Raw genomic sequence first — 26,723 nt, forward strand, 5'->3', positions numbered from 1 at the left:
TCTTCAGAAAACACTACTTCCTCTGCTCCCAAGCATTTCGGCCTCTTTAACCTAGTTGCAGCTGTAGGTCTGAGATAATGGCTCAAGTTTACCTTCTTGCCTTATCTGCCACTACTGCCCTATAAAAGCCTACTTTCAACTATTTTCTGCATTTTGTTTAGGCCTTTCCCCTGCCTACCATCTCTCTTCCTTGCTGTTGAAATCCTTCCAGTCCTTCAAAGATCCCTTAACTTGTGGCTTATCTGTGAAGTCTTCCTTGAATCCCTCCTCTAAACTATGTAAGATCTACTTAGAATACTTACGGAAAAATACACCCAACTAGTAGCCTAGGTAAGATCTTTTCACAATCACTTTCTTGTCTTCAGATCTAGATTATAACCTCCCTGAATAAAGACCTGCAACTTAGGTTCTTTTGACCTGGAATGAGAACCTTTTTTCAGCTCTCTTACAGACCACTACTGAGAAGCTTCATATGTTTGTTTTTCCTGCCTGACAAAGGCTTCTGAGTTTACAACCCCTGGTTCTGTACTTATCAAGAATGACTTGGTTGGCCGGCTAAATTTACTGATACTAATAGGAAGAGTACACCACTTAAAACATTATTTAACAGTCCCACAGTATTTGATAGGACCACTGTTGAGGAATACTCTAACTTGAATTTAGCCAACCCTTAAAACAAGGGAGTCTTTTGTTTTTCCAAAAGTACCAGACATAATTATAGGGATCCGTAGTCCATTAAACTGGGAAAAGTTTGAGGAACAACATGCAAGTAGTAGGCTTATGTGGTAATGAACAGAGCTAATTGAAGAAATACATATGAGGGTTTGGAGATGTTACTAAAGTCATCTAGAGCTTCTTTGGACAATGTAGTCTGCAGACTTCTTATATCAGAATCACTTGGTTTATTAGAAGAAAACCCCCTGGCTCTACCCCAGAGACTCAAACTCACCAGTTGGAATGTTACCAAGGAAGGCTTTTTTAATAAGTACATCATGTGATTCTGATGTACATGGTGGACCACCATTTAAGGAACAATGGATAAAAGTTTGATGTATTTAAAATATGGAAAGTTCATAATTGATATACTTATGGAAAATCTTTGCTAGTTTGGTGGAATATAGAAGAGAAACAAATGCTATAGTGTAAGTCCTTCATTTGGCTCATCCTTAGATCCAGGCCTTAATATCAATTGGTTAGGTATGGCTCTTGTCAGTGTGTAGTCATATGGTTGCTTTGGTTTTGCAGTTGGCCCATTTCTCCAAATAATTGGATAAAATATGTATGCCAAGATCTCACTACGTACACCAAAATACCATGAACTTATTTTCTTACCTGTGTATGAACTCTTGATAGTAAGTTATCACCTCACTCTAACCACATCTATAGAAGCAAAGCCATGGCTTTGGCTACTTTTCCAGACCAGGCCCAAGATAGAGAACAACATGGCATCATTGGAGAAAGAAAAAACAGACAGACAAAATCAGCCTGTAATCAGAGTCTGTTTTAATTAATTTTTTAAAATAATAGTTAATATTTAGCACTTATGTGCTAAGCACCATTCTAAGCCATTTCATCTTCTTGACAACCTTGTTTTACAGATGAGGAAACTGAGGCACAGTATAGCTTAGAAAGTGACCCTATGTCACACACATGTCACACACACAAATGGCAAGAACGACTTCAACTCAGGCATGCTGGCTCCAGTCTGTACTTTTAGTCTGTACTCTATACTGCCTCCTTAATAAATCAGTTACACTATAAATTTAATAAACATTTATGGGTCACTAACATGTTAGCTTAAAGGCCATGTACTTGAGAAGCAAAAAAATCCTGAATCCTATATTCCTATGGATTGAGCTGCCTTCCAAGCAGAGTCACTTTTTGGATGCTCTGCACCCTCAAATCCATATATCTGATTTTGTCCTTTCCCTTAGCAATTGACTTGATAAATAACCTACTGATTTTGTCTTTTCCCTTAGCAATTGACTTGATAAATAATCTACTTCAAGTGAAGATGAGAAAACGTTACAGTGTGGACAAATCTCTTAGTCATCCCTGGCTACAGGTAAAACAAAAACAAAAACATCTCTCTCTGGTGATCCTCATTGTAGCAGTTCCTGGTGATCTGTCTTACTTAATGAAATGACTCTTTTTTTTTTTTTTTTTTTTTTTTTTTGTCTTTTTAGGGCCACACCCACGGCCTATGGAGGTTCCCAGGCCAGGGGTTGAATTGGGGCTGTAGCCTCTGGCCTACGCTAGAGCCACAGCAACGGGGGATCCGAGCCCGAATCTGCAACCTACACCACAGCTTACAGCAACGCTGGATCCTTAACCCACTGAGCAAGGCCAGAGATCGAACCCACAAACAACCTCATGGTTCCTAGTCAGATTCGTTTCCACTGCACCATGACAGGAACTCCTTAATGAAATCACTCTTAAGATCAACAGATTCTACATGTCTTAGAATAATGTAAATGTTCTTCAGTGATTAATTTGTACTGTGGCTGAATCTCTACAAGTGCTGCAGGGATACCATTCAAATGCAGAAGTGATAGGCAGTTAAAAGTCCAAAGAACTGAAAGCAGTAATTTAGTCTTAAATAGGGCCTTACAGTGTTTACTTCACCTTTTTGTAAGAGGAGCATGACACATTATGTTGTCAAATATATTTTACTTTTGGAGTTCCCGTTGTGGCTTAGCTGTAACAAACCCAACTAGTATCCATGAAGACGAGGGTTCGATCACTAGCCCCACTCAGTGCATTAAGGATCTGTCACTGCTGTGTGCTGTAGGCCCGCAGCTGCAGCTCTGATTTGATCCCTAGCCTGGGAACTTCCATGTTTTTTTGTTTGGCTTTGTTTTACTTTTATAATGTCCACTAAAAGGTTTTGTTTATTTGTTTGCATTGACAAGATCAGATATGCCAGATCAGACTTGTCAAAAGATATCCCCACAAGCTTCAAAGTAAAGAAAAAAGCTTTAGAACTATTTTAAAGGGAATGAGGGATAGAGGTAACTTCGAAACAATTGTAACTGTACTAAGCCTCAGCAGTTGTTAAATTATCCTGAAAATGCATTCTAAACATTTTCCCTAACTTTGAGGAGTAAGGTATAGGCCTCTCATTATATAAACAAAATAGTTTAGTGGTTGTTATTACCTAAGGCAGTACATGTTTTCTTAATTTTAGAAACTACTTTCTTCATTTAACGTGAAAAAGTATCTTTAACACTGCCTTTTTTTTTTTTTTTTTTTTTTTTTTTTTGGTCTTTTTAGGGTTGCACCCACGGCATACCGAGGTTCCCAGGCTAGGGGCTGAATCGAGCTACAGCTGCCAGCCTATTCACCACAACCACAGCAACTTGGGATCTGAGCCACGTCTGTGACCTACACCACAACTCATGGCAATGCTGGATCCTTAACCCACTGAGTGAGGCCAGGGATTGAACCTGCCTCCTAAGGGATGCTAGTCAGATTCATTTCTGCTGCACCAAGACAGTAACTCTGAACATTGCTAACTTAAAATATTACAAATAGAACTTACTTACAGTACGTACTTAGGAGTAGGGGTTGTCAATTATGACTAGAGTACTGAGGAAAAAAAAAAAAAAAGGTTGACAGTATTTTGTTTCTTTCATGGTTCACAAACACTTTCCTTTTTTTTCTAGGACTATCAGACTTGGCTTGACCTTAGAGAATTTGAAACTCGCATTGGTGAACGTTACATTACACACGAAAGTGATGATGCCCGTTGGGAAATACATGCTTACACACACAACCTTGTATACCCAAAGCACTTCATTATGGCTCCCAATCCAGATGACATGGAAGAAGATCCTTAATTATCAATGAGCTAATAACTTCATTAAGGAAGGATTTCATGTTATGGACCGATATTTTGCTGCATAAGTGTTGTTCTCTGTAGATTGTCATCTGAAAGGATGCAAAGACATGAGGAAATACGATAAGGAAACAGTGACACCAATACTGTAGTTCATAATGAGTAGGTACAAGAGGGGAAACTGAGTAATAAAAACATAATGGAACCCAAGGTGAAGCTTTTCATAAATTTTTATAGCATAAGCAATAACTGGTTTTTGTATTTTTTCCTAATTGTCCATTTTAGTACAATAGTAGCACCTAATTATCTATCTTCCCTTTCCTATTCTTACGTTATTTTTTTAAAAGGCAGAAAAGTCAAGCTAGAGTCCAGTTACTGCGTAGCTTGACCAAATAATACAAGAGTTATAAGGTTGATTTCTAAAAAGATTTGCGCTTAAGTGCTGAGAGGCTACCAGCATGCCTTTCCTATAAACATTTAACTGGCCATAGAGGCATTGAGGGGGGTTTTCCTAGACCCCACGAAAGGGAGTGATGGACTGCTCTACCTTTTTTAGGTCAGTCAAGACTCCAAAACGGTGATCCCTACCCTTTTTGCAGTTGAAATTCTCAATATGCTCTTTAGAACATAAAAATTGTCATCTTTTGTGAGCCTGTTGCAACAGCCTCTTAAGATAATTTGGAACTAATGTACAGGACCAGGAGTAGGGACTGCTGATCTAAGTGCTGAGTTGTTATGTATGTTTTCTTATAGCTCAACTCGCTGCTAAATACTCATGTTCCCATTGACGCCGTTGTGATGCCACAATTGGATTCTCACATTTAGGGGGTATAGATCTGAACTCTGATTACACAATTTATCTTTACACAGGGCTGAATAATTTGGGAAAGAAAATTAAATATATGCTAAAAGTAAGGCCAGTGCAGAGTCAGTTAATGCTATAGGAAAGAATAATAAACTGTACTTTTTCCTTCCCTGAGCTTGATAGAAGGCTCTACTGGATGCTTACTGGAATATTTTTAAATCAATTATTTTAAGCGGTTTGGGGAAGTGGGTGGGGTGGAATATGAAACAGTCTGTAAGAGTAGGGCTATATTTTCAGCTAAGCAAATGAAGAAATAGGGTTCTTTTTTTTTTTTTTTAATATTTCAGCTCCAGCAGCCAGCTAAAGACTTCTACCCAGATATATTTAAGAGGTTAGATTTTTTTTCAAAGTTTTTTAAAAGTCGCTAACAGTTTTCTCCCTCAAAAAAAGATCTGAGACCATTCACTTACAGAAAACCTAGGGAATTTTGTTCTTCATCCTTCAGTAATCAGTATAAAATGATTTCCCCTCTAAAAAGAGCAAAATATGTGGAGTACAAAAATCTGGCTCTATTCTGGAAGTTCTCTGTGGCACAGCAGACTAAGGATCCAGCATTGCCACAGCTATGCCATCCCTGGCCTAGGAACTTCCACATGCTGCAAAAACAGGCAAAGCCCTGGGGGATGGGGGTTGAATCTGGCTCCTTTCTTTATTAGCTATGTTGGCCTGGGCAGGTAACAAATCTGTCTGAGCCTTGAGCTCTTCAATCTGTAAAATGAAGATTTTAATTCTTGCCCTACCTCCCTTACAATGTTGATGTGAAGATCAGATATTCATAAACTAAATACATAAAAGTGTTAACTATCACTGTCTCCTGAAGTTGAGGTAGCAAAAAAAAAAAAAAAAATGTTGTTGTGAGCTATGACTAAGAGGGCCTCTAGAGCTCCCTGAGGTTGTCCTTATCTAGGACTAAAAATATCCTTGAAAGAATGAAAGCAAACATGTGGTGCTCCTCTGTTTTGAGCCCTTTACGTGTGTTACCCTCACAACAGCCATGAGGTAAGTGCGTTATGAGGAAAGGAGATAAAGTAACCAGCTGAAAGGCACACAGTTACTATGTGGGTTTGAACCCAGGGGTAGTGTGGCTCCAAAGTTGTTACTACTCTTCCAAAATATACTGCTATATTCTCTACCCCTATATATCTCCAGGAGACATTCCACAACGTCTCTCAGTATTTCATTCTCATATGAATTTAAAAATTAATTTTACAAAGCCTTCTGGAAATCTATTTTCCATGTGACAGGATAACTTCCCCAAATTTCTCCAAAGTGTGTTTATATCGGTGTGCTAAAATGAAGTAATTCTGAGTCACTCTAGGCACCCTATTGTGGTTTTACTGCGTAAGATGAAAATTAACTGGAATGTTTGCTATACTTATATAATCAAACTTTACAAGCCATGAAAATTAATTGCACTCTCTTTGTTGCTGAATGCCTAAGAAGTTTTCTTAAAAAAAAAAAAAAAAATTTTAAAGGCACTGTCAGATAATTTGGAGTTGAGTGATTTCTCCAGTTACTGTTTAACCTGCATAACCTTTTTTTTGTCTTGAAGTTGTGTTTGTATAAGAAATAATCATTAGAAACATTTGGTAATGTACAAAGTAGTCTATAATGACACTGTTCAGTACATTTTTATTTTTTGTTACATTCCACTTTTTGTAAATATCCTCAGAAGCTTGATAATAAAATGTATTTCCATATCACCATACTTTTCCATGTGAAAACCTGAGCCTATCTCTAGTTAGAGGTATACAAAGAAAATTTTATTTAGTTGTGTTATTTTTCCAAGCTTTGGTAAAAGAACTGTTTGGAAATAGTATTTATAAATGGAACTAATGCTATATTTAAGAACATAGATTTTTTTAACTAAAATAAAAAACAAGTCATTATTACAATTTTATATAAAATTTGAGTAATTACCTTGAGGTCTCATTTCTTGGAATGAAAGTTTGGAATAATTATAAATTTTTGGAAACTACTGTCTAATATTCAACTACTGCAACTGCCAAAAGACTTAAATACCTAATATCAAAGTAAATTTTGTAGGTTTAAGAAGCATTGCCTGACTCCCCCACCTCATAAAAACTATTATTTAATTGGGACAACCTATAGCATTTTCATCTTCTAAAAATTCTCCAAGTCTTTAAGGGCGGCTAGGAATGGCCCAAAGCTGGGCAGCATCTGAAAAATAAGGCCTCCATCTTCTTTTAATTTAGAGGGAGATACAAAATGCTAGTCCTATTTTCAGCTAAGCTGAAGGCACAATAAAAAGCAACCATTCATCACTCTGCCAATGAACTCTGATAGCCAATATAGTTAAGCTATAAATTCAAGACATACGGCTAGTATTCTTTTCCTTTAATCTCACTTACAATTTGTGTTACTAATATAACCATTCCTCTGAAAGTTCATGTCTGGTATTAATATGAAAGTTCTATGAACCAAAAAATGAGAATTTACAGAACTAAATGTTGGCAGTTATCTAGAAATGAGAGAGTTAGCTCAATTTAGAAAATTATTCCTCCTGGGAAGTCTGGATTTACTCTAACTCATATTTAAGTACCTGTCAGCATAACTGGTTTTACTGTGACTTTAAGAAATTTTTAATCTAATTTTGTTTTTAATTATAAAATTCATAGAAGCATACACTAAAAAAAATTCAAATACCACAACAAAGGATAAATAAAAAAAAACTCTCTTCCCACTGCTCAAACCTACTTCCAGATTGGGAAACAGTGATTATTGTAGTTTACAGCAATATAAGTACCACCTCCAGAAAAAAAATTTTTTTTCAATAAACACCCTAACCTACAATCTAAAGGAATTAAAAAAGAACAAAGCCCAAAGTTAGCAGATAGAAGGAAACAGTGAGAGAAAATAAGTAAAACAGAAACCAAAAAAATGATAGAAAACATCAGTGAGACCAAAAGCTGGTTTTTTGAAAATATAAAATTGATAAAACTTTATCCAGGCTCATCAAGAAGAGGATCCAAATAAAGAGGAAAAATATAGCAACTGATACCACAGAGATACGAAAAAAAATCTTAAGAAAATATGTATAGTTACATGCCAACGAGTTGGACAGCCTAGAAGAAATGGACAAATTTCTAGAAACATACAGCCTGCCAAGACAGAATTAAGAAACAATCTAAATAGACCAATCACTAGTAGTGAAATTATAATTAAAAAAAAAAAAAACAACGAAACTCTCAGCAAACCAAAATCCAGGTTTCATGGGGAATTCTAAACTTATAAAGAAAAGCTAATGCCTATCCTTTTCAACCTTTTCTGAAGTTCCCATTGTGACTCAGTGGGTTAAGAACCTGATTAGTATCCATGAGGATGTGGGTCTGATCCCCAGCCTCGCTTAGTGGGTTAAGGATCTGGAATTGCTACAAGCTGCGCCAACAGGTTGCAGATACAGCTTGGATCCCACGTTGCTGTGGTGTAGGCCGGCAGCTGCAGCTCCAATTTGACTCCTAGTCCAGGACTTCCACATGCCACGGGTGCAGCCCTAAAAAGAAGAAGAAAAAAAAAAAACAACAAACTACTCCAAATAATTGAAGAGGATGGAACAGTCCCAAATTGATTCTATAAGGCCACCATTACCCTGTTATCAAAACCAGACAAAGAGTCTACAAAACCAGAAAATTACAGGCTTATATCTCTGATGAAAATATATGCAAAAACTCTCATATTAGCAAACCAAATCCAACAATATTTAAAAAGGATCACACACCATAATCAAGTGGGATTTACTCCAGGAATGCAAGGATAGTTCAACATTTGCAGATCAATCAATGTGATACACTACATTAACAAAAGGAAGGATTAAAAATCACACAATCAGAGTTCCCGTCGTGGCGCAGTGGTTAACGAATCCGACTAGGAACCATGAGGTTGCGGGTTCGGTCCCTGCCCTTGCTCAGTGGGTTAACGATCCGGCGTTGCCGTGAGCTGTGGTGTAGGTTGCAGACGCGGCTCGGATCCCGCGTTGCTGTGGCTCTGGTGTAGGCCGTTGGCTACAGCTCCGATTGGACCCCTAGCCTGGGAATCTCCATATGCCGCAGGAGCGGCCCAAGACCAAGAAATAGCAAAAAGACCAAAAAAAAAAAAAAAAAAACAATCACACGATCATCTCAATACACCAAGAGCATTTGACAAAATTCAAGTCATTCATGATAAAAACTCTCATCAAAGGTGACATAGAAGAAACATATCTCAGCATAATAAAGGCCATTTATGACAAACCCATAGCTAACATCATACTCAAAAGTGAAAAGCTGAAAGCCTTTATCCCCTAAAATCCAAATTAGAAGGGAAGAAGCAGAGCTGTCCCTGTTCACAGATGACACACTATATATATAGAGAAAACCCTAGTCTCCACCAAAAATTTATTAGAATTAATGGATTCAGTAAAGCTGCAGGATATAAGATTAATATACAAAAATCTGTTGCTTTTCTAAGACTAACAATGAACTATCAGAGAAAGCAAGAAAACAATCCCATTTAAAATCACATCAAAAAACAAAACAACCTCAGAATAAACTTAACCAAGGAGTGAAAGAACTATACCTTGTAAACTGTAAAACACTGATGAAGAAATTTGAAAATGATACAAAGAAATGGATTTATATTCTGTGTTCTTGGATTGGATGAAAAAATTAAGATGTCCATACTACCCAAAAGCAATCCGTGGATTTAATGCAATTCCTATATAAATACATTTATATATTTTTTAACAAGTAGAACAAAATAATCCTAAAATTTATATGGAACCACAAAAGACCCCCAAGTTGCCAAAGCAATCTTGAGAAAAAAGAACAAAGCTGAAAGGTATCATGCTCTCTGCCTTCAGACTTTACTACTAAGCTACAGTAATGAAAACTGCACGACAACACCAAAAAAGATTAATGAAACAGAATAGAGAGCCCAGAAATGAACTCACGCATCTCTGGTCAACTAATCTAACAAAGGAGACAAGAATAAAAAATGGAAAAAGACAGTCTCTCAGTAAATAGTGATTACTGGGCATTTTTCCTTACATTCTTGTTAGAAAGTAAGGTTTGCTGTTTGACAAACAGAAAACAACCTGGAGTTCCCATCGTGGCACAGTGGTTAACGATTCCGACTAGGAACCATGAGGTTGCAGGTTCGGTCCCTGCCCTTGCTCAGTGGGTTAACGATCCGGCGTTGCCGTGAGCTGTGGTGTAGCCGTGAGCTGTGGTGTAGGTTGCAGACGCGGCTCGGATCCCACGTTGCTGTGGCTCTGGCGTAGGCCGGTGGCTACAGCTCCGATTCGACCCCTAGCCTGGGAACCTCCATATGCCGCGGGAGCGGCCCAAGAAATAGCTAAAAAAAAGACAAAAAAAAAAAAAAAAAAAAAGAAAAAAAAAAAAAAAAAGAAAGAAAACAACCAGTCTGTGTTTAGTATTTTAATTGTTGTGAAATCACTTCTAAGCATTTCTTTAAAAGTAGCTTTTCTCCAACAAAAATGGAATCAGAACTATAAAACATTTTGAACCCTACTTTTCACTTACTGAATCTTAGAGATCTATGTCAGAACATATTGCTCTACCTCATTTTAAAAATAATATATGGATAGTTCTATTTAGTCCCCTGTGAATGACCAGTTGTTTCCAATTATTAAATCAATCAGTATTCATGTTTACTTTTTAAAATACAAATATAGCAACTAGCATTGTTAGAGGAAACTCAGTAATTTCTTTCATTATATTGAGAACACTTCTGTACCAAGAATCAACATAATCTTTTTAAATTTATTCATTTATCTTTTAAATTTTATGGCCGTACCCATGGTATGTGGGAAGTTCCTGGGCCAAGGTCTGAATATGAGCCACAACTGTGACCTACACCACAGCCATGGCAATACAGGATCCTGTTAATCCACTGCACTTGGCTGGGGACCAAACCCACGCCTCCACAGCAACTCAAGCCAGGCAGTCAGGTTCTTAACCCACTGCAGCAAAGTGGGAACTCTGAATCAAATATCATCTTAAATCAATTTTTAGTTGTACTGTATGTAAAACTGGCTATTTTTATTGGCTGTGAAGAAAATATTTGAATACTTATTTTACCTGTGATATATAAAATGTTCCCTTTATTCTAGACTCTTAGGCCGACTTGAGGGTGAAAAATTCAAACTGAAATATCACCTCCAAACGAGTTCACCAAACCCAGCTACAGGTGATGGAGAGGGTTTTGACTGACATGCATTCATCTGATGATGTCTACCATGAAGTCTCTGATGAGGTACCAAGGCAAAAAAGTTAAATCTTTCTCCCATCTTCTCAGGATTCATTAACATACGGTACCCCTGAAGTAACTGCTCCCTCAGTGATGGCTCATCTGATTTATCTAAGAGAATCTGAAAAGAAAAAACTTCTTAGTAAAAAATAACTGGAAGAAATGATTCTTTTATGCAACAATAGTAATGATTATTAGCTATTCATTAAAGCAGTGAGTAAAATGGTATTTCTGATCATCTGCTTCAGAATCATGGAGTGTTTCTTAAAGACAGAGATTGCTATGATCCAACAACCTATAGATTTGTATGTTTAACAAATATATTCCCAGGTGGTCTGATCTACACTGAAGGGTTAAGATGTCTTCAGAACAGTTATAAAATTAATACCACACAGGCAGTCAAGTTTTCTTCACAAACATGAACACTACTTGGATTTTAATCCTACCTCACATGGAGATACATGGAACTTATCAGGCTATCTGGTTACACTGAACCTTACAGTACCAAAAAGACTGCAATACCAAGGATTAACTACGAGAGCATTAATACCAGATGAACTTAATATTTGAAATATTTACTGAAATATATAAATATATATATAAAATGTACTTAAATATATATATTAAACAAGTCTATAAATAATAGTGAAATAAATCATTACCTTCAGCCTCACATCAATGCCCATATTTCTTAAAAATGTTTGCTGACTTATTGGACCCAGAGAAGCTACCTTCCCCTGGGACATTCTGCGCAAGTAACTGAAGTCCACATCGGCTGTTAGGTCTGCTGTTCCCGGGGCAATTAAGACATCATGAAGCTGGTGGCCACAAAACCCCTTGAACATAATTTTTTAAAAGATGAGTTTTTGTACTCTTCTGGTTATCATTATCAAGATAAAAAAAATATCATTTTCATGCATTTTAGCAACTGTTAAAAAGGAAAATATGGCCTAAATCAGTGATTTATAAACTCTTACTGCAGTAGCACCCTTTCTTCAAATGAGATGCTTTGTGGAAAACCCCATATAAAGTACTATGTTGCAGTGCCTAAAGATGCTGCCTTTGACAATTTTAAACTTTTCATTAATACCCATGGTGATGAAGTAGAAGAGATAATTCTCCAGATAAATTCAGGTTATCAGAAGCTAGACAGCATTTTACAAAACATATCCAACTATATGCATCAGAATCACCTAAGAACATGTTACTGGACTCCACCCAGACCTAGTGAAAAGAAACCCCTGGAGTTCCCTTCTGGAGCTACTGGTTAAGAATCTGGCATTGTCACTGCAGCAGCTTGAGTCACTGCTGTGGCACAGGTTCAGTCCCTGGCCTGAAGGTGTGGCCAATAAATAAGAAACTCTCCAGGTTTTTCTTTTAAAAAAAAAAAAAAAAGTTAAAATTGAGAACCACAGATCTAGAAAATGACTTGATAACTCCAGTTAAATGTATTTCAACTCAAGTAAATTAATCAGAATTGACCATATTTCCAGAACACGAAGGATATTTAAGAAAGACAAAAGAATACATCTGGAGAGGAAAAAGCATGTTGAAAATATGACAGGGGTTCCTGTTGTGGCTCAGCAGTTAACAAGACTAGTGTCCATGAGAATGCAGGTTCGATCCCTGGCCTTGTTCAGTGGGTTAAGGATCCAGCATTGCCATGAGCTGTGGTGTAGGTCACAGATGCAGCTCGGATCCCAAGCTGCTGTAGCTGTGGTGTAGGCTGGCAGCTACAGCTCCGATTTAACCCCTAGCTGGGAACCTCTATGTGCTGCAGGTGCAGCCCTAAAAAGACCAAGAAAAGGACAAAGTTTGGATGATTATAGTAACTAGATCAAATCTACAAAAGTATTTTTTAATGAAGGAGGAGAAATTTTTGAGAACTTTTATGAAAATCTTTCCATTTGAATCATTACGATGCTTACTAGCATCTATGCAAACCTAGGTTCTGGAACTTAAGGAATAATGTAGACAATTCATATCCCATTCAGAGGAGAAGTGGACAATAAGATACAGGGTGAAGGGTAATTATAATAACATAGATGAATTATAAAATAATGTAAAACAACAATGCTACACACAGTAGAAACCAAAGATAAAAATCTTCAATGAGCTTCAAACCTAACAAATGACAACTATAAGTAAATCATACCAATTAACTTCTGATAAATCATGTGACTGAGTTATACTTACTCTGAAGGTATCTGTCTTAGTTCCATCATGACCATAATCAGCGATCAGAGCAGCACCCCCAGTTAGTGAAATGCGTTGGGCAAGTTCTTGAATAATAACACCAGCATCAGGACATACTTCCACGTGATCCCTTGTTTCATCCTTCTAGTAAAGGAAGAGGAGAATCAAAATAGAACATCTTTCAAAAGACCTGTTTCCTTAGGATTTTTTGACAATGAGCATTTCCCAGTTACAGTAAAAATAAATTTGTTCTCAATATGAGTATGTTGTCTACACTCAGCTTTTCACATGACAATCCCTTTTATTTTTATTTATTTATTTTGTCTTTTTGCTGTTTCTTGGGCCACTCCCACGGCATATGGAGGTTCCCAGGCTAGGGGTCTAATCGGAGCTGTAGCCACCAGCCTACACCAGAGCCACAGCAACCTGGGATCCGAGCCGCGTCTGCAACCTACACCACAGCTCACGGCAATGCCGGATCCTTAACCCACTGAGCAAGGGCAGGGACCAAACCCGCAACCTCATTGTTCCTAGTCGGATTCGTTAACCACTGCGCCACGACGGGAACTCCGACAATCCCTTTTATTAATGTACAGAACTCCTTGGTTCTCTGATGCTTTCTAAACCCAAGTTTACAAAAATGTAATTTTAGTGCCTTCTATAAAAAGGCATAGGCTCTCCCAACCCTCCAAATGGCCAAGTACATTATCATTTTATTTAGATATTACTCATAATTCATAGTCTTACTGGGTAGAAAGCATGGGAAAAGAATTTTTGTCTGCTTACAACAGTGTCTGGCACATAACACACTCAAAAAATTGTTCTGGAAGAACAAATGATAGACCCAATACAACAAAAAAGGCCCTGTTAAGCAACTATACTTGCCTTCTTTGGGGTCAAATAGAACCCTAATGGTATGCCTTGTATCTAGTAATATCGGCTTATGAACTAGTGTCAATGTACTTGAGGCCACTATTTCCCAAGATATTCAGCTGTTAACTAAGGGTCCTCGATAAGTGCATACTAGCTTGAAAAGAGAAATGACAGTAAGGAGTAATATTTGCTGACTTGTGGATATGAAATTTTGCTAATTCCTGTGATAATGGAAAAAATTTTTTTCTTCATTATGCAAACATACATTAACTTTTGCTCCCTCCTAACACTTATCATAAGTGAAGTACTAACCTGCCCTGATGATTCTGCCTGTAATGGCAGAGGTCTAACAGGTACAGAGTCAGGCAAACTCAGCCCTTGAGTCTCAGCTCTTCTATTGCTTACTAGAGACAAGTTACTTCCCCCTTTGACAGGCTGTCTCCTCAATACATACACTAGGCTTACTGTGAGGATTAAATGTGGCAATAAACCACTCAGTCCCCTAATGCCATTAAGTATTACTAATATTACTGTGCTTTAACTCTAAAAACCATGGAGTCAGCTGCTTCAGGTATAACCTGACATTCTTACCATCCTAGACTGCTCTTCAGGACAACAGATTCCATTACCATTTGCTCCATCTACATGAGGAAAAATCATTACTCACATCATAAGTGTATACTGTTCGAGTCAAGAACCAAAAAAAAAAAAAAAGAGAGACCAACTCTTAGAGCCAGAGAGTTAGCTCTCAGTAGCTTTATGCATTTGTTGCTCAGGTAAAATTAGGTAGCCAGAATATGAAAAAATAGAACCGTTCACAAGCACCTAGGCTGACATTTAAATGTATGCTTTGCAAAGAAAAAATTCATATGTTTATGTTTAAAAGCTCTTTTGCTTTTAAAATCGATAACTTCTGAGGTAAAAGTTCTTAGTTGTGGTCTAGAAAGTAGGAATCTTTTTCTGAGCTGGAAAAAAGGAATAAAACAGGTAATCTAAAGCCCAAACATTCCTGACAAGTACAGGTCTTTTTGAACTTTAAACCCAACCCCAAGATAGAAGGCTCTTGCAATTTTTCCTTGAAAACAATAGAAAGCAGCAGTAAATCTACCATTCTGGGAGTCTAGAATCAAATTTAGATGTGGGTGGAGGCATGAGAAAAAAAGACATGCTCTAAAAGAATGGAGTTGTTTTGAAAACTAAATGAGAAAACAGAGTAATATATACAAAGTACTCAAGGAGTTCCTGTTGTGGCACAATGGAGATGAATCCAACTAGTACCATGAGGATGTGGGTTTCATCCCTGGCCTCCTTCAGTGAGTCTGGGATCTGGCGCTGCATTGAACTATGGTGTAGGTCACAGACTCAGCGTTGATCCCACATTGCTGCGGCTGTAATGCAGGCCAGCAGCTATAGTTTTGATTCGACCCCTAGCCTGGGAACTTCCACATATGGTGGGGGCGGCTCCAAAAGGCAGGAAAAAAAAAAAAAAAAAAAAACCCAAATACTCAATAAATACTGTTACCTTACTATACACTGTACTATACTGTTTTCATAGATACCTAAACTCCTGTCAGGTAGACAATACTGTCACCATTTGATAGGGAACTGAGGTAAACAGAGATAGTCAGGGACTTGCTGAGTAAGCATTTATTTTCTTATTACATTAAGGTCACAAAGCTAAGAAATAATTCAAACCCAGTCTCCTGATTCCAGATCCTATGCATTTTCACAATTAATAAAAAGCACCCCACATGGTATAAGGTACGCTAAAATAACAACTCAGAAAATAAGACTGAAGATTTGGTTAGCAATAAAATAAGAAAAAAAACAAAAACAAAAAAACTCTTATTCCTACTTGTATGAAGGCTTCTGCTGGGGTGGCACAAGGCGCCAAAACAAATCTCAGTTTATCAGAAACTTGTGGATCAATATCAATGAGCACTTCTCGCCATCCTTGTGGTGTTTTCTAGATATCACATAACAAATTTTTGCAAGATTATTCTCAAAATTATTTTGCCTCTATCAAAATAATTTACCATACTTCCTCCTCTTACCATATATAAGATAGATAACTAACACTTACAGAGCACTTAGCACTTAAAATTATTTAAAGGCATTACTTCACTTCCTTTGAACAATATGACATGACTGAAACATGCAAACTACTTATGTTGTTTAGATAAGAAACAGAGGGGAAAATAAGTAACATGGGAAGTGCCCCCAAAATGGGAAACAAACATAGGACTAATCAGAAGCTTCTGCCAACAAATTACAAAATAATATATACTCTTAGTTTTAGAAGTTACTAGTATATGTGCATTACCACCAAATCTTATACTTCCTCAAAGAAAGAATGAAGAAAAATTTTAATTTTTGGAATTTAAAAATATTTGCTAAAAATAATCTTTCACTGTACTATAGCCATCTGTCATCGTATACTCCTACGCATCTTTATCCCAGGAGAGTTAAGAATTCTTAATAATTACCCTAGGAGAATTAAGAATTCTTATTATTTCACTTTTGCTTTTCAATTATTTATATTCATCAAGCTTCCAAATACAGCTAACTTCAACAATAATTAAATACCATAAATTTATTCTTACAACATAAGGCTCTTTGTTATTCAATTATAAATGTGACCCTCTTTCCCATCAGTACCTGAAACTTATGCACAGGAAGAACGTCAAAAAATTCATGCGCAAGATAAAAGCTGTACCCTGAAGAAAAAATTAACATTTCAGCATTTTCAAGGCAATCAACTGGTTCTTTAGAACATTAACAAACAAAAAGAAAAATGTAGCTCTTCATCTTGGGACTTTGTGCTGCTTCCATAATCAACACTTCCACAGAATCATCCACTTCTTCACAGCAAACCTACTGTGCAGAACGTACAGAGAAGTAATTATTACTATTCCCATTTTCTACTCAGAGGGTCAGAGAGCCAAAATATTCCAATTATCAGCTTAATCTTTTATCCATCACTAGGCCTGAAAGAAATCAGAACTCAAATTTGTTAGCTGGAAGATGATCTGAATTTCCTAAAATCATCTGAGATAATTAAGGCCAGGGTCAGACCACCACTTTAGGTTTGAGCTGGGGCGCATCAATATAATATTCTTGAGGAGTGCAAGGACTTTCCCAGCACCCCCTTGCTTGCCTTTAGGCACGGAAGGATGATGAGAAGATGAGATAATTAAAGTAAACCCATCTACTAACACTGCCACCTTCAGCCCCCACTGCCTTGAGCTGTTTCACCATCAGTATTTTCTTAGAGGTAGGGAAAAACTAAAAAGTACAACAGATGTCTGTGTTTTGGTTTCAGTTTTGCAATACCACATGAAACTCATTGTTCCTCAATGTTAAATGATTTTATTTTCTAGTACAATGCTCTCTCTAGAAAAAAAATTCATCATTTCTGTCTAGGTACGGGACTTGGCAGCACTAACTCAACCTACTACAACGCTCTACAAGGTTGTGGTCATCTATCACTAACGTGGGGCTCTAATCAAAATTCTTTCATTGATCAAGGTAAAATAATTACCTTTTGGAACATCTTGCAGATCTCGGTACCAGGAAATTGGAATTCCAGACTTCGTGACACCTTTCATGTATACTGGGGATCCAGCTTCTCGCTCTAACGGGACCTTCTCTTCAGTCAGTGTTAATGCTTGAATCTCACTTAATTTTTGGCTCACCTCTACCAGATGTATTGAAATGTCACAGTTTTTCAGCACAGATCCAAGCTGACTGAACACCTAAAGATAAAAAGAAGAAATTGCAAAATACAATATGCTGACTAGATTTTAGGTTTCCTAACCATTTATCTCAATAATTTGCTCATGTCACAGTAAAAGTAGTAATTGGTTTCAGAGAAATTTCTTCCTCATACAAGCCACTGTCCAGCAGTCTATGAGAATCATAACCTATTAGTTATTAAACATAGTCTATATAAGAAATGAATAGTACACATTTGGTTTTCTACTGATAAAAATTAGAAATACGACTAACCAATGAAAACAACACTTTAGAATTCAATAAAAACAATGATTCTGATTAGGGAATCTAAAATAGACTAAGGAAATAAAACATATATATAACCTTGATTTTTTTTTTTTTTTTTTTTTGTAAATTTTGAAAAGCAAAGATTACTTGTAAGACCTGGAAATTATATATATCACATCTGGGGCCATATCGTGAGCTCATAGGTAGAGAGAAAGCTAGGCTTGATTTTATTTATTTGTTAATAGAGTTTTCCACTTTTAATATTTGGTTAAACAAAACACATCCTTTCTAAACAAACCCAGCACATGACCAACAAAAAAAAGGGAATTAAAGCAAGAAAAACAAGAAGCCTAGCATTGCCCCTTACTGAGTATCAGGGTCAGGCCTGCCTCCTTCCTTAAAGGAAGTGGGCTTTTTTTTTTTTTTTCCTTTTCTTTTTCAGCCACACCTTTGGCGTGTGTAAGTTCCCTGGGTCAGGGACCAAATCCAAGCCACAGCTGTGACCTATACCACAGTTTCAGCAACGCAGGACCCTTATCAAACCCATGCTACCATAAAGACAATGCTGGATCTTTAGGAAGTGGGGCTTTTGAGCTTGATTTTAGAAAGCTGCTCTGTCTATGAAATAATCTTACCCCTAAGATGATTAAACTGTACCCACAGGAAATCAGATTTGAATGGCACTAATAACTTGATGGTTTAACTTTGGAATTCTTTCCCATTTTCCATTTTTTCTTAGCTACACACTTTTTTTTTCCCCCGCTGTTGTAAACATGAGAAAAAAAAAAGGAATATGCTAATATTTTATCAATAGTTAGGAGTTCCTGTCGTGGCTCAGTGGTTAGCGAACCCCACTAGCATCCATGAGGACATGGGTTCGATCTCTGGCCTCAATCAGTAGATTAAGGATCTGGTGTTGTCATGAACTGTGGTATAGGTCACAGACATGGCTCAGATCCTGTGTTGCTGTGGCTGTGGTGTAGGCCGGCGGCTACAGCTCCAATTTGACCCCTGGTCTGGGAACCTCCAATGCCATGTGTGTGCGGCCCAGAAAAGACAAAAGACGAAAAAAATAAAAAAATAAATAAAACATTCTTTCCCTACTCAGAAGATGAATATATTTTCCCATAATGTCTTCTAAATGTTTTAAAGTTTTTTTTTGTTTTTTTTTTGTCTTTTTGCTATTTCTTTGGGCCGCACCCGCGCATATGGAGGTTCCCAGGCTAGGCGTCGAATCAGAGCTGTAGCCACTGGCCTACACCAGAGCCACAGTAACTCGGGATCCAAGCTGCATCTGCAACCTACACCACAGCTCACGGCAACGCCGGATCGTTAACCTACTGAGCAAGGCAGGGACCAAACCCGCAACCTCATGGTTCCTAGTCGGATTCGTTAACCACTGCGCCACGACGGGAACTCCTAAATGTTTTAAAGTTTTAGTGTTTTTTTTTCTTTCTTTTTTTTTTTTGGTCTTTTTAGGGCTGTACCTGCAGCATATGGACGTTCCCAGACTATGGGTCTGTCTAATCAGAGCTCACATGCCCGTGTCCGCCACAGCCATAGCTATGTGGGATCCGAGCCACATCTACAACCTACACATCTCACTGCAAGGCTGGATCCTTAACCCACTGAGCGAGGCCAGGGATCAAACCTGAGTCCTCATGGACTAGTCAGATTTGTTTCTGCTGCACCTCAGTGGGAACTCCTAAACTTTTCGCTTTTACCTTCTCCCCTTACCTCCATTGTTTAAGACAGAAAACAATAAGTAACAATTCATTACATAATTCTGACATTTTTAGCCGAGAAATACGAGATTAAGGAGGTAGGACTGTAAGTCAAGGAGTCAACAAAGTTTTCAAACTCAGTCAAAAGCAACAAGATTCATGTACATGAGACTTTAAGACATACTTTTATTACCTACCCTCAAAATATCTCCTGAGAGGGTTCCCCTGCCTGGGCCCAGTTCCACCAGTTGGAACGCTGCATTTTTCCCAGTGGCTATCCATTCACTGATGAACCATATCCCTAGGAGCTGTGACAAGGAAAAAAATACATTAGAGCACTATACAGCATAGAGGTCTACAACAGTATAAAACTCCATGTAAATACACTTTACACCAGAAGGCAAAATGTTTACAAATAAACATAAGTCTGTTATTTAACACGTTCACGGATATATACACACACAGAAACTTCAATGGGGCTACAGTTCCACAGACACCACTTAGGAAGCTTTTATAAGAGAAAAAAAAACAAGTGGTTAAAAGGCAGCCTCTTCCACAAAAGGTCCCAAGACACAAACTATCACTAATGCAATATTTAAAAAAGAGCAGACATATGAAATGATTATGCCATTTTTCATATTCATATGATTTCAACAATTAAATGGCTTTTAGAATTATTATTATTATATTTAGTTTTTTGTTTTTCTTTTTAGGTCCACACCCTCAGCATACGGAGTTTCCCAGGAGCTGCAGCTGCTGGCCTATGCCACAGCCACAGCAACACCAGATCCTTTAACCCACTGAGTTTGGCCAGATATCAAACCAGCATCCTCAAGGATATTACTTGGGTTTGTTACTGCTAAACCACAATAAGAACTCCATAAATTGATGGAAGGTTCTTATATAGAAATAAATGAACTAGAATTCCTAAAAAGAGTTCAACCTACCTTGAAGGGAGACATCTACCATAAACATGACTAAATCAGGGGAAGGGGTTTTAAAGCACACCTTGATCCCACTAATTCCTCAGTGATTTTGTCTTTTCTCTCTTCCCTCTTGGGAACTCACAACCTCCTTCTTCACCTTGTTTGTTGTCTTTTCATCCATCCATTCTCATTTTTCATCTGGTTCTCCTCTCTTCCAACCACCTCTTTCCTTCCAGCTCTGTTTTTTCTTTTTTAGGGCCACACCCATGACTATAATATAGAGGTTCCCACAGCTGTAGCTGCTGGCCTACACCATAGCCACAGCAAAAATGGATCCCAGCTACATCTGCAACCTACACTGCAGCTCACAGCAGTGCCAGAGCCTTAACCCGCTGAGTGAGGCCAGGGATCATACCTGCATGCTCATGGATGCTAGTCAGGTTTGTTACCACTGAGCCACAAGGGAACTACCCTTCCACCTCTTTTCCTTTCCTTCCTTCTGTCCCTCATTATCCCTGCATTTCCATTTTCTTTTTTGTCTTTTTAGGGCTGAACCCACAGCATATGGAGGTTCCCAAGCTAGGGTTCGAATCGGAACTGCAGCTGCCAGCCTACACAACAGCCATAGCAACGCTGGATCCAAGCTGCATCTGCGACCTACACCACAGCTCACAGCCAGGGATTGAACCTGCATCTGCATGGATACTAGTCGGATTCATTTCTGCTGAGCCATGATGGGAACTCCCATTTCCATTTTCTATAGTAAAGTATAAATTATTCAAATATCCTCTACATACCTGTACTGCCTTCTATTCCTTCAGTATATAAAACACTAAAAAGTTAAAACCTGCAATGAATCACAAAAACAAAGCTATAAAGCACTACTGTTGAATAATACTACTTGATCTGCTTTCAAATGTTTGTGATAATTAGTTTTCTTCACAGTTTTCATGGGATATTACCTCCCCAAAGATCTGACTTATTTCAGGTGAAGTAATGAAATCTCCTTTTTCTCCTAGCATGTCACGAGTCACGTAATATCCCTGTGTGAAAAGAAAAAAATGGAGAAAACAAATTAATTTTCAAATGAGCTTTTTAAAACACCCCTCCAAAACCTTATGTAATGCATACAATGAGATGAACAAGTAGATCCTAAGAAAATTCTAAGTTAGCAAAATAAACACTGTCTTTACCTAAATTTTACAAAGTAACAGTCATTTTGCAGAACTGATAGAAAAACAATTACTCCTTGACTATAGAGGTAGAAGTCATACAATGTCCATCTCTACATTCCACACCCACTCCCGCCTCCTGCTCCCACAGCTCAGCACAGGAAGACCCTGTCTTCCACTCTACCCTCCTCTCCCAAATTCTCACTTTGCTGCAAATTAGCCCTGCCTGCTGGTGATGGGCTTCAACTGGGTGCTGGTTACATGGGAGTGTTCACTGTGTGAAAATTTATCAAGCTGTGTATATGTGTAATCTAGGCATTTCTTTCTAATTTTCTTTCTTTCTTCCTTTTTTTCCTCTTTTTTGGCTGCTCCACAGCCTATGGAGTTCCTGGGCCAGGGATGAAATCTGAGCCACAGTTGTGACCTATGCTGCAGCTGCAGCAATGCCAGATCCTTAACCCACTGTGCTGGGCCAGGTATTTATAACTTACGTCCCAGTTAATCATACACACCACTGATCCTACTGCACCACAGTGGTAAGTAACTTCATATACATTTTTCTGTATGAATGTTATACCTCATAAATTGGGTTTTTTGTTTTGTTTCTGTTTTTTTTCGCCCCGCCTATCCATCTATCCACACCACTGCAAATGCTCTCCCTTTCCTTTTCCATCTCTCCCTGGCTGTCCTATACTCAGTAAGACAGAATCTACTCAAATGCCACCCCTGACCTCCTCTTCCAGCCCTCCAACCTCAAAGTAAATCCAGCGCCTCCTTTTCTCAGCTTTATTTATTTACACATCTAAGTTCTTCACCAGAAAGATTAATTATTTGGGGAAGGATTGTATATTTTTTGCCTTCATATCCCAAGTTTTATCATAGTGTCTAACCTTCAAGAAACACTCAAGAATTGTTGAAAAATTCTCTACGTCCTTTAAGCCCCTTCTTCTACCAGGGTATTCTCAGCAGGTGACCTTAGCTCCTGCCTACACAGAAGTTAAAGAATGTTATTTATTATACCAGGCGTTCCCTCCAGGGTTTTCTGGACCCCCCTCTGGGCCTCTACCTCTTTCCATTTTTTTCTTCCAAAACTGTAAGGATGAAATGCCTACACCTTCTGCTCTTATCCAAACTTAACCCTGTGCTCTGGCTCAATCACCATTCCTCACATAACCTTCATGGGCCAGGATCTTTTTACCATCTCCTTTCTCTCACAGCTTCAACTCCCCCCGGCCCCCGGCCCCCAGCAGCATTGAGAATATAATTAAGCCACTTCCATCTTTTAAAAAAGTGTTTTTCACTCCATACAGCTTCTTTCTTCTAGCCTTTCTCTTTCCCTTAATTGCTAAGCACTTCAGATATGTGTGTGGTGTGTTTGTGTGTGTGTGTGTGTGGTGTGTGAGATGAACCACTCTAGCAGTCTAATGAAGGCTACCGACCCTTCACAGAATGTTTTTAAATGCACAGGACTTAAAACAAGACTAAAAATGAAATCAACTGAAAATACTTACCAACTATTTTAAAAGTAAATTTGACATATAGTAATATATACACACCTTTATTAAGTGTATTACAGAACAAAATTGAGCTGAAGTTATAATAAGTAATGAGCTTTTAGTTTCTTTTTTCTTTTTTTGTCTTTTTGCCATTTCTTGGGCCACTCCCGCGGCATATGGGAGGTTCCGAGGCTAGGGGTCTAATGGGAGCTGTAGCTGCCAGCCTACGCGAGAGCCAAGCAATGCGGGATCCGAGCCGTGTCTGCGATCTACACCACAGCTCACAGCAATGCTGGATCCTTAACCCACTGAGCAAGGCCAGAGATCGAACCCGCATCCTCATGGTTCCTAGGCGGATTTGTTAAGCACTGCGCCAAGATGGGAACTCCTGAGCTTTTAGTTTCAAAACAATGAGTTATGGAGTACAGAGAAGTGCCACAGTATTTTAAGACATCTGATCACTGTTGCAATATGACAGTATTGGTGATTTTCTACTGATGACAAAATCACACGTATTGCTGATGCTACTGGTTGCTGGCTATGTTCATAATTAGAGAAATATTAAACTTCAGTTAGAAGTTAATGAAAATAAAGTTGTAAAATTTTTTTCACATCCAAGTTCACAAACCCCCTAATTTCTATTCAAGGACCCCTAGGTTAAGAGCCTACTCTAAATATCTTGGAGTTTCTGTCGTGGCTCAGCAGAAATGAATCCAACTAGGAACCACGAGGTTGCGGGTTCAGTCCCTGGCCTCGCTCAGTGGGTTAAGGATCCAGCATTGCCACGAACCATGGTGTAGGTCACAGATGCGACTCAGATCTGGCATTGCTGTGGCTCTGGCGCAGGTCAGTGGCTACAGTTCTGATTTGACCCCTAGCCTGGGAACCTCCATATGCCACAGGTGTGGCCCTAAAAAGCAATAAATTAATTAATTAGAGTTACCGCAAGGCTTAATTCTGAAAAATCTTCTTTAGGTGTTCCCTCCCTCCTTTGATTTTAACATCATCTCTAGACTGATAATGACCAAATTTACATACACATACTAAATCTGTCCCGTGAGCTCTAGACTCAGAGCCAACTGGTCACTCACTCTCTCCACAATGATGTCATCACCAGTGCAATACACATGACACAACTTCTGAAGGTTTCCCATTGCACTAACACAAAAATCTAAAATTCATGAAAGCACTGCATGAACTCAATCCACTCCAAACTCATACCACTTTCCTCACCATTAACCCTCCTTAGCCACCCCCAGGCACGGCCCTCCAGCCACATTGGTGCCCTTCTCTTCTCAGAATGCACCAAGGCATTATTCAGCTTAAAAACTTTGTTTCTGGCTCCTCTGCTGGGAACTCACTTCTTCCAGTCTTTTGCCAAACTGGCCCATCCCCATCCTTCATGCCTCAGCTGAAATGTACTGGCCTTCTCGAACCACCCACCTAAGAAAACTTCTACAACCCCTATTTCCACTGCACAAATTACTTTCAATCCTATCAACCTGTTTTAATTATTCTTGTCCTTGTTTACAGCTCATTTTCTCACTAGAACTAAGTGCCATGCCCCACTGTTCACTGAAGTATTCCCAGTGCCTGAGACAGTGTCTGGCACACATGCCACCACAGTAAATGAATAAATGAATAAATGATGAGGGGCCTCCTCTGTAACCCAGAGATGTTTGCTCTAAATATGAACTTCTGGTACATTGTAGCACTGTGCACAGGCATTTAAAGGAATCTTGCCTTTACTAAACCTCTGGACCCTGGGTCACTCCACTATATTCAACAGCAAAAGGCCAAAGAAACTCCAGAGTTCTGCAGATCTCTTATTTCAACCCACCAAAAAGTGAACCATTCTGAAATATAAAGGACCCCAGGCTTTGACCAAGTGACTCTGTAGCGCAGATAAGGAAATGAAGGTCAGAAAGCTGTGACCGGAGTTCCCGTCATAGCTCAAGAGAAATGACTCTGACTAGTATCCATGAGGATGCAGGTTCAATCCCTGGCCTCACTTATTGGGCTGAGGATTCAGTGTCACTGGACTGTGGGTAGAGCAGACTCAGATCTGTTTGCTTCTTGTAGCCAGCGGCTACAGCTCTGATTTGACCCTTAGCCTGGGAACCTCCACATGCCACAGGTGTGACACTAAAAAAGACCAAACAAACAAACAAACAAACAAACAAAAAAGCTGTGACAGTGCTTAATGCTAGAACATAAAGGCCCAGGGACCTTCCATTCTCAAGAAGAAAACACACAATATGCTTCCAATGGCTGCTGATGCCATCCCAACACAGCTTTCCAGGCACTAAATTCATATTTCCTGATGCCTACTAGACATTTCCACCTGAGCCCCGTATATACTTCAAATTCATACATGGGACTTTGCTCTGTCCTTCCTCTCCCTCCTAAAATGGCTGCTGCTCCCACTCCTCCTAAGCTCCCTTTTTTTGTGAGAAATGACTCCAATATCTACCATCAACCCAGACAGGAAAGTCATCCCTCTCTCATCTTATAAATCCAATCATCATTATGCTGTCTCCTGAGCATCTTTAGAATTTATCCTCTCCTCTTTAAAGCCACTGTCGCTGACTTGACCCAGCCCTGACCAACTGACATGCATTACTCTGTCCAAGAATGGCTCTTTGCCAGGAAGGCACCCGCCGGGCTGAGGACCCCTGGGTTCCTCTCTGCGCACACCCTTCTGGCTCACAACCCACAGCTCTTCTAGGACTGGTCTGGTCCTAGCCTCCTCAACCCATACCTTGGCGGGGTTGGTCAAGACCTCCCTCATGTACTCGGCCACAGTGATGGGACCAGTGGACTTGATTTTGTATATAAGATGCCTAAGCATAGGAGTCACTGAGTTGTCTTCTGCCGGCTCTTTCCCGGAGCTGAAGTACTGCCCTCTCCAAAGACAAGGAATGACTGCAAAAAACACATTAAACAGGACTCATTAGAAACCTTAGTATTGACATGGGCCCAGCAGCCTGAGTGATTTCAATGCGGCTTCGTTAACCCTTCACCTTGGCCGGAGCCAGGAACGTGGACCCGGGCAGCACGCTCATAGGGAGCCGCAGGCACGCGCCTGGCCCACGACCACAAAGCCATCTCGTGAAGCTGGGCTCCAGCTGCCTGCAGCCCAGAGCGCCCCGGAGCCGCCACCCCATCCCAGGAAGGTGCCCGGGGCGATTTCCCCGGCAACTGGGACTGCGGCTAATAGAACGCTTACCCGCTCGAGCAGCTGCCAGGCGCCCGGCGGCAACCCTCGCTAGGACACTCATGTCGAACTTCGCAGGCAGCTTCGCCCCGCCAGGGGGTGGGGATTATTCCCATTTCCGGGGGAGGACACGCCCCCTGAAGGAAG

The 26,723-nt window shown here is 39.2% G+C and overlaps 2 protein-coding genes across 9 annotated transcripts in view; one reads left to right on the top strand and one right to left on the bottom strand.

Moving 5' to 3' along the window:
• The window catches only part of PRKD3 (protein kinase D3), a 108,463-nt gene extending 96,822 nt beyond the window's left edge, over positions 1–11,641 (top strand). For 4 of the 7 annotated variants that reach the window (XM_013996210.2, XM_013996209.2, XM_021087629.1 and 1 more), the window contains 2 exons: positions 1,935–2,065; positions 3,666–4,048. In XM_013996210.2, coding sequence (XP_013851664.1) covers positions 1,935–2,065; positions 3,666–3,839 — 305 coding nt within the window. In that variant the 3' untranslated portion in view covers positions 3,840–4,048. Of the gene's footprint in view, positions 1–1,934; positions 2,066–3,665; positions 4,049–10,833 lie in introns of those variants that run through there. The other 3 variants (XM_013996212.2, XM_013996211.2, XM_003125235.6) reach the window with 3 other exon arrangements.
• NDUFAF7 (NADH:ubiquinone oxidoreductase complex assembly factor 7) lies at positions 1,481–26,717 on the bottom strand. Of its 2 annotated transcripts, none has more exons than XM_013996214.2 (11): positions 26,589–26,717; positions 26,121–26,284; positions 21,654–21,734; positions 19,963–20,073; positions 17,581–17,794; positions 16,698–16,756; positions 15,895–16,005; positions 13,167–13,310; positions 11,633–11,806; positions 10,880–11,091; positions 1,481–3,930 (listed from the first exon to the last, which is right to left on the bottom strand). In XM_013996214.2, exons 1-11 carry the CDS (start codon positions 26,638–26,640, stop codon positions 3,927–3,929), a joined length of 1,326 nt encoding a protein of 441 aa, XP_013851668.2. In that variant the 5' UTR covers positions 26,641–26,717; the 3' UTR covers positions 1,481–3,926. The 2 variants fall into 2 exon arrangements, with proteins under 2 accessions (XP_013851668.2, XP_020943289.1); XM_021087630.1 differs by having other exon boundaries at positions 10,802–11,091.

The sequence above is a fragment of the Sus scrofa genome, chromosome 3 (assembly GCF_000003025.6).
Source record: "Sus scrofa isolate TJ Tabasco breed Duroc chromosome 3, Sscrofa11.1, whole genome shotgun sequence".
Taxonomy (NCBI): Eukaryota; Metazoa; Chordata; class Mammalia; order Artiodactyla; family Suidae; genus Sus; species Sus scrofa.

Bases quoted from the DNA above. Each gene is read 5' to 3' on its own strand.
- NDUFAF7 (XM_013996214.2), bottom strand. From the start codon at position 26,640: ATGAGTGTCCTAGCGAGGGTTGCCGCCGGGCGCCTGGCAGCTGCTCGA. The intron at 26,285-26,588 runs GTAAGCGTTCTA...TGTTTTTTGCAG, and splicing joins CCTGGCAGCTGCTCGAGCGG to TCATTCCTTGTCTTTGGAGA. The intron at 11,092-11,632 runs GTAATGATTTAT...TTTTCTTTTCAG, and splicing joins GCATTGATGTGAGGCTGAAG to ATTCTCTTAGATAAATCAGA.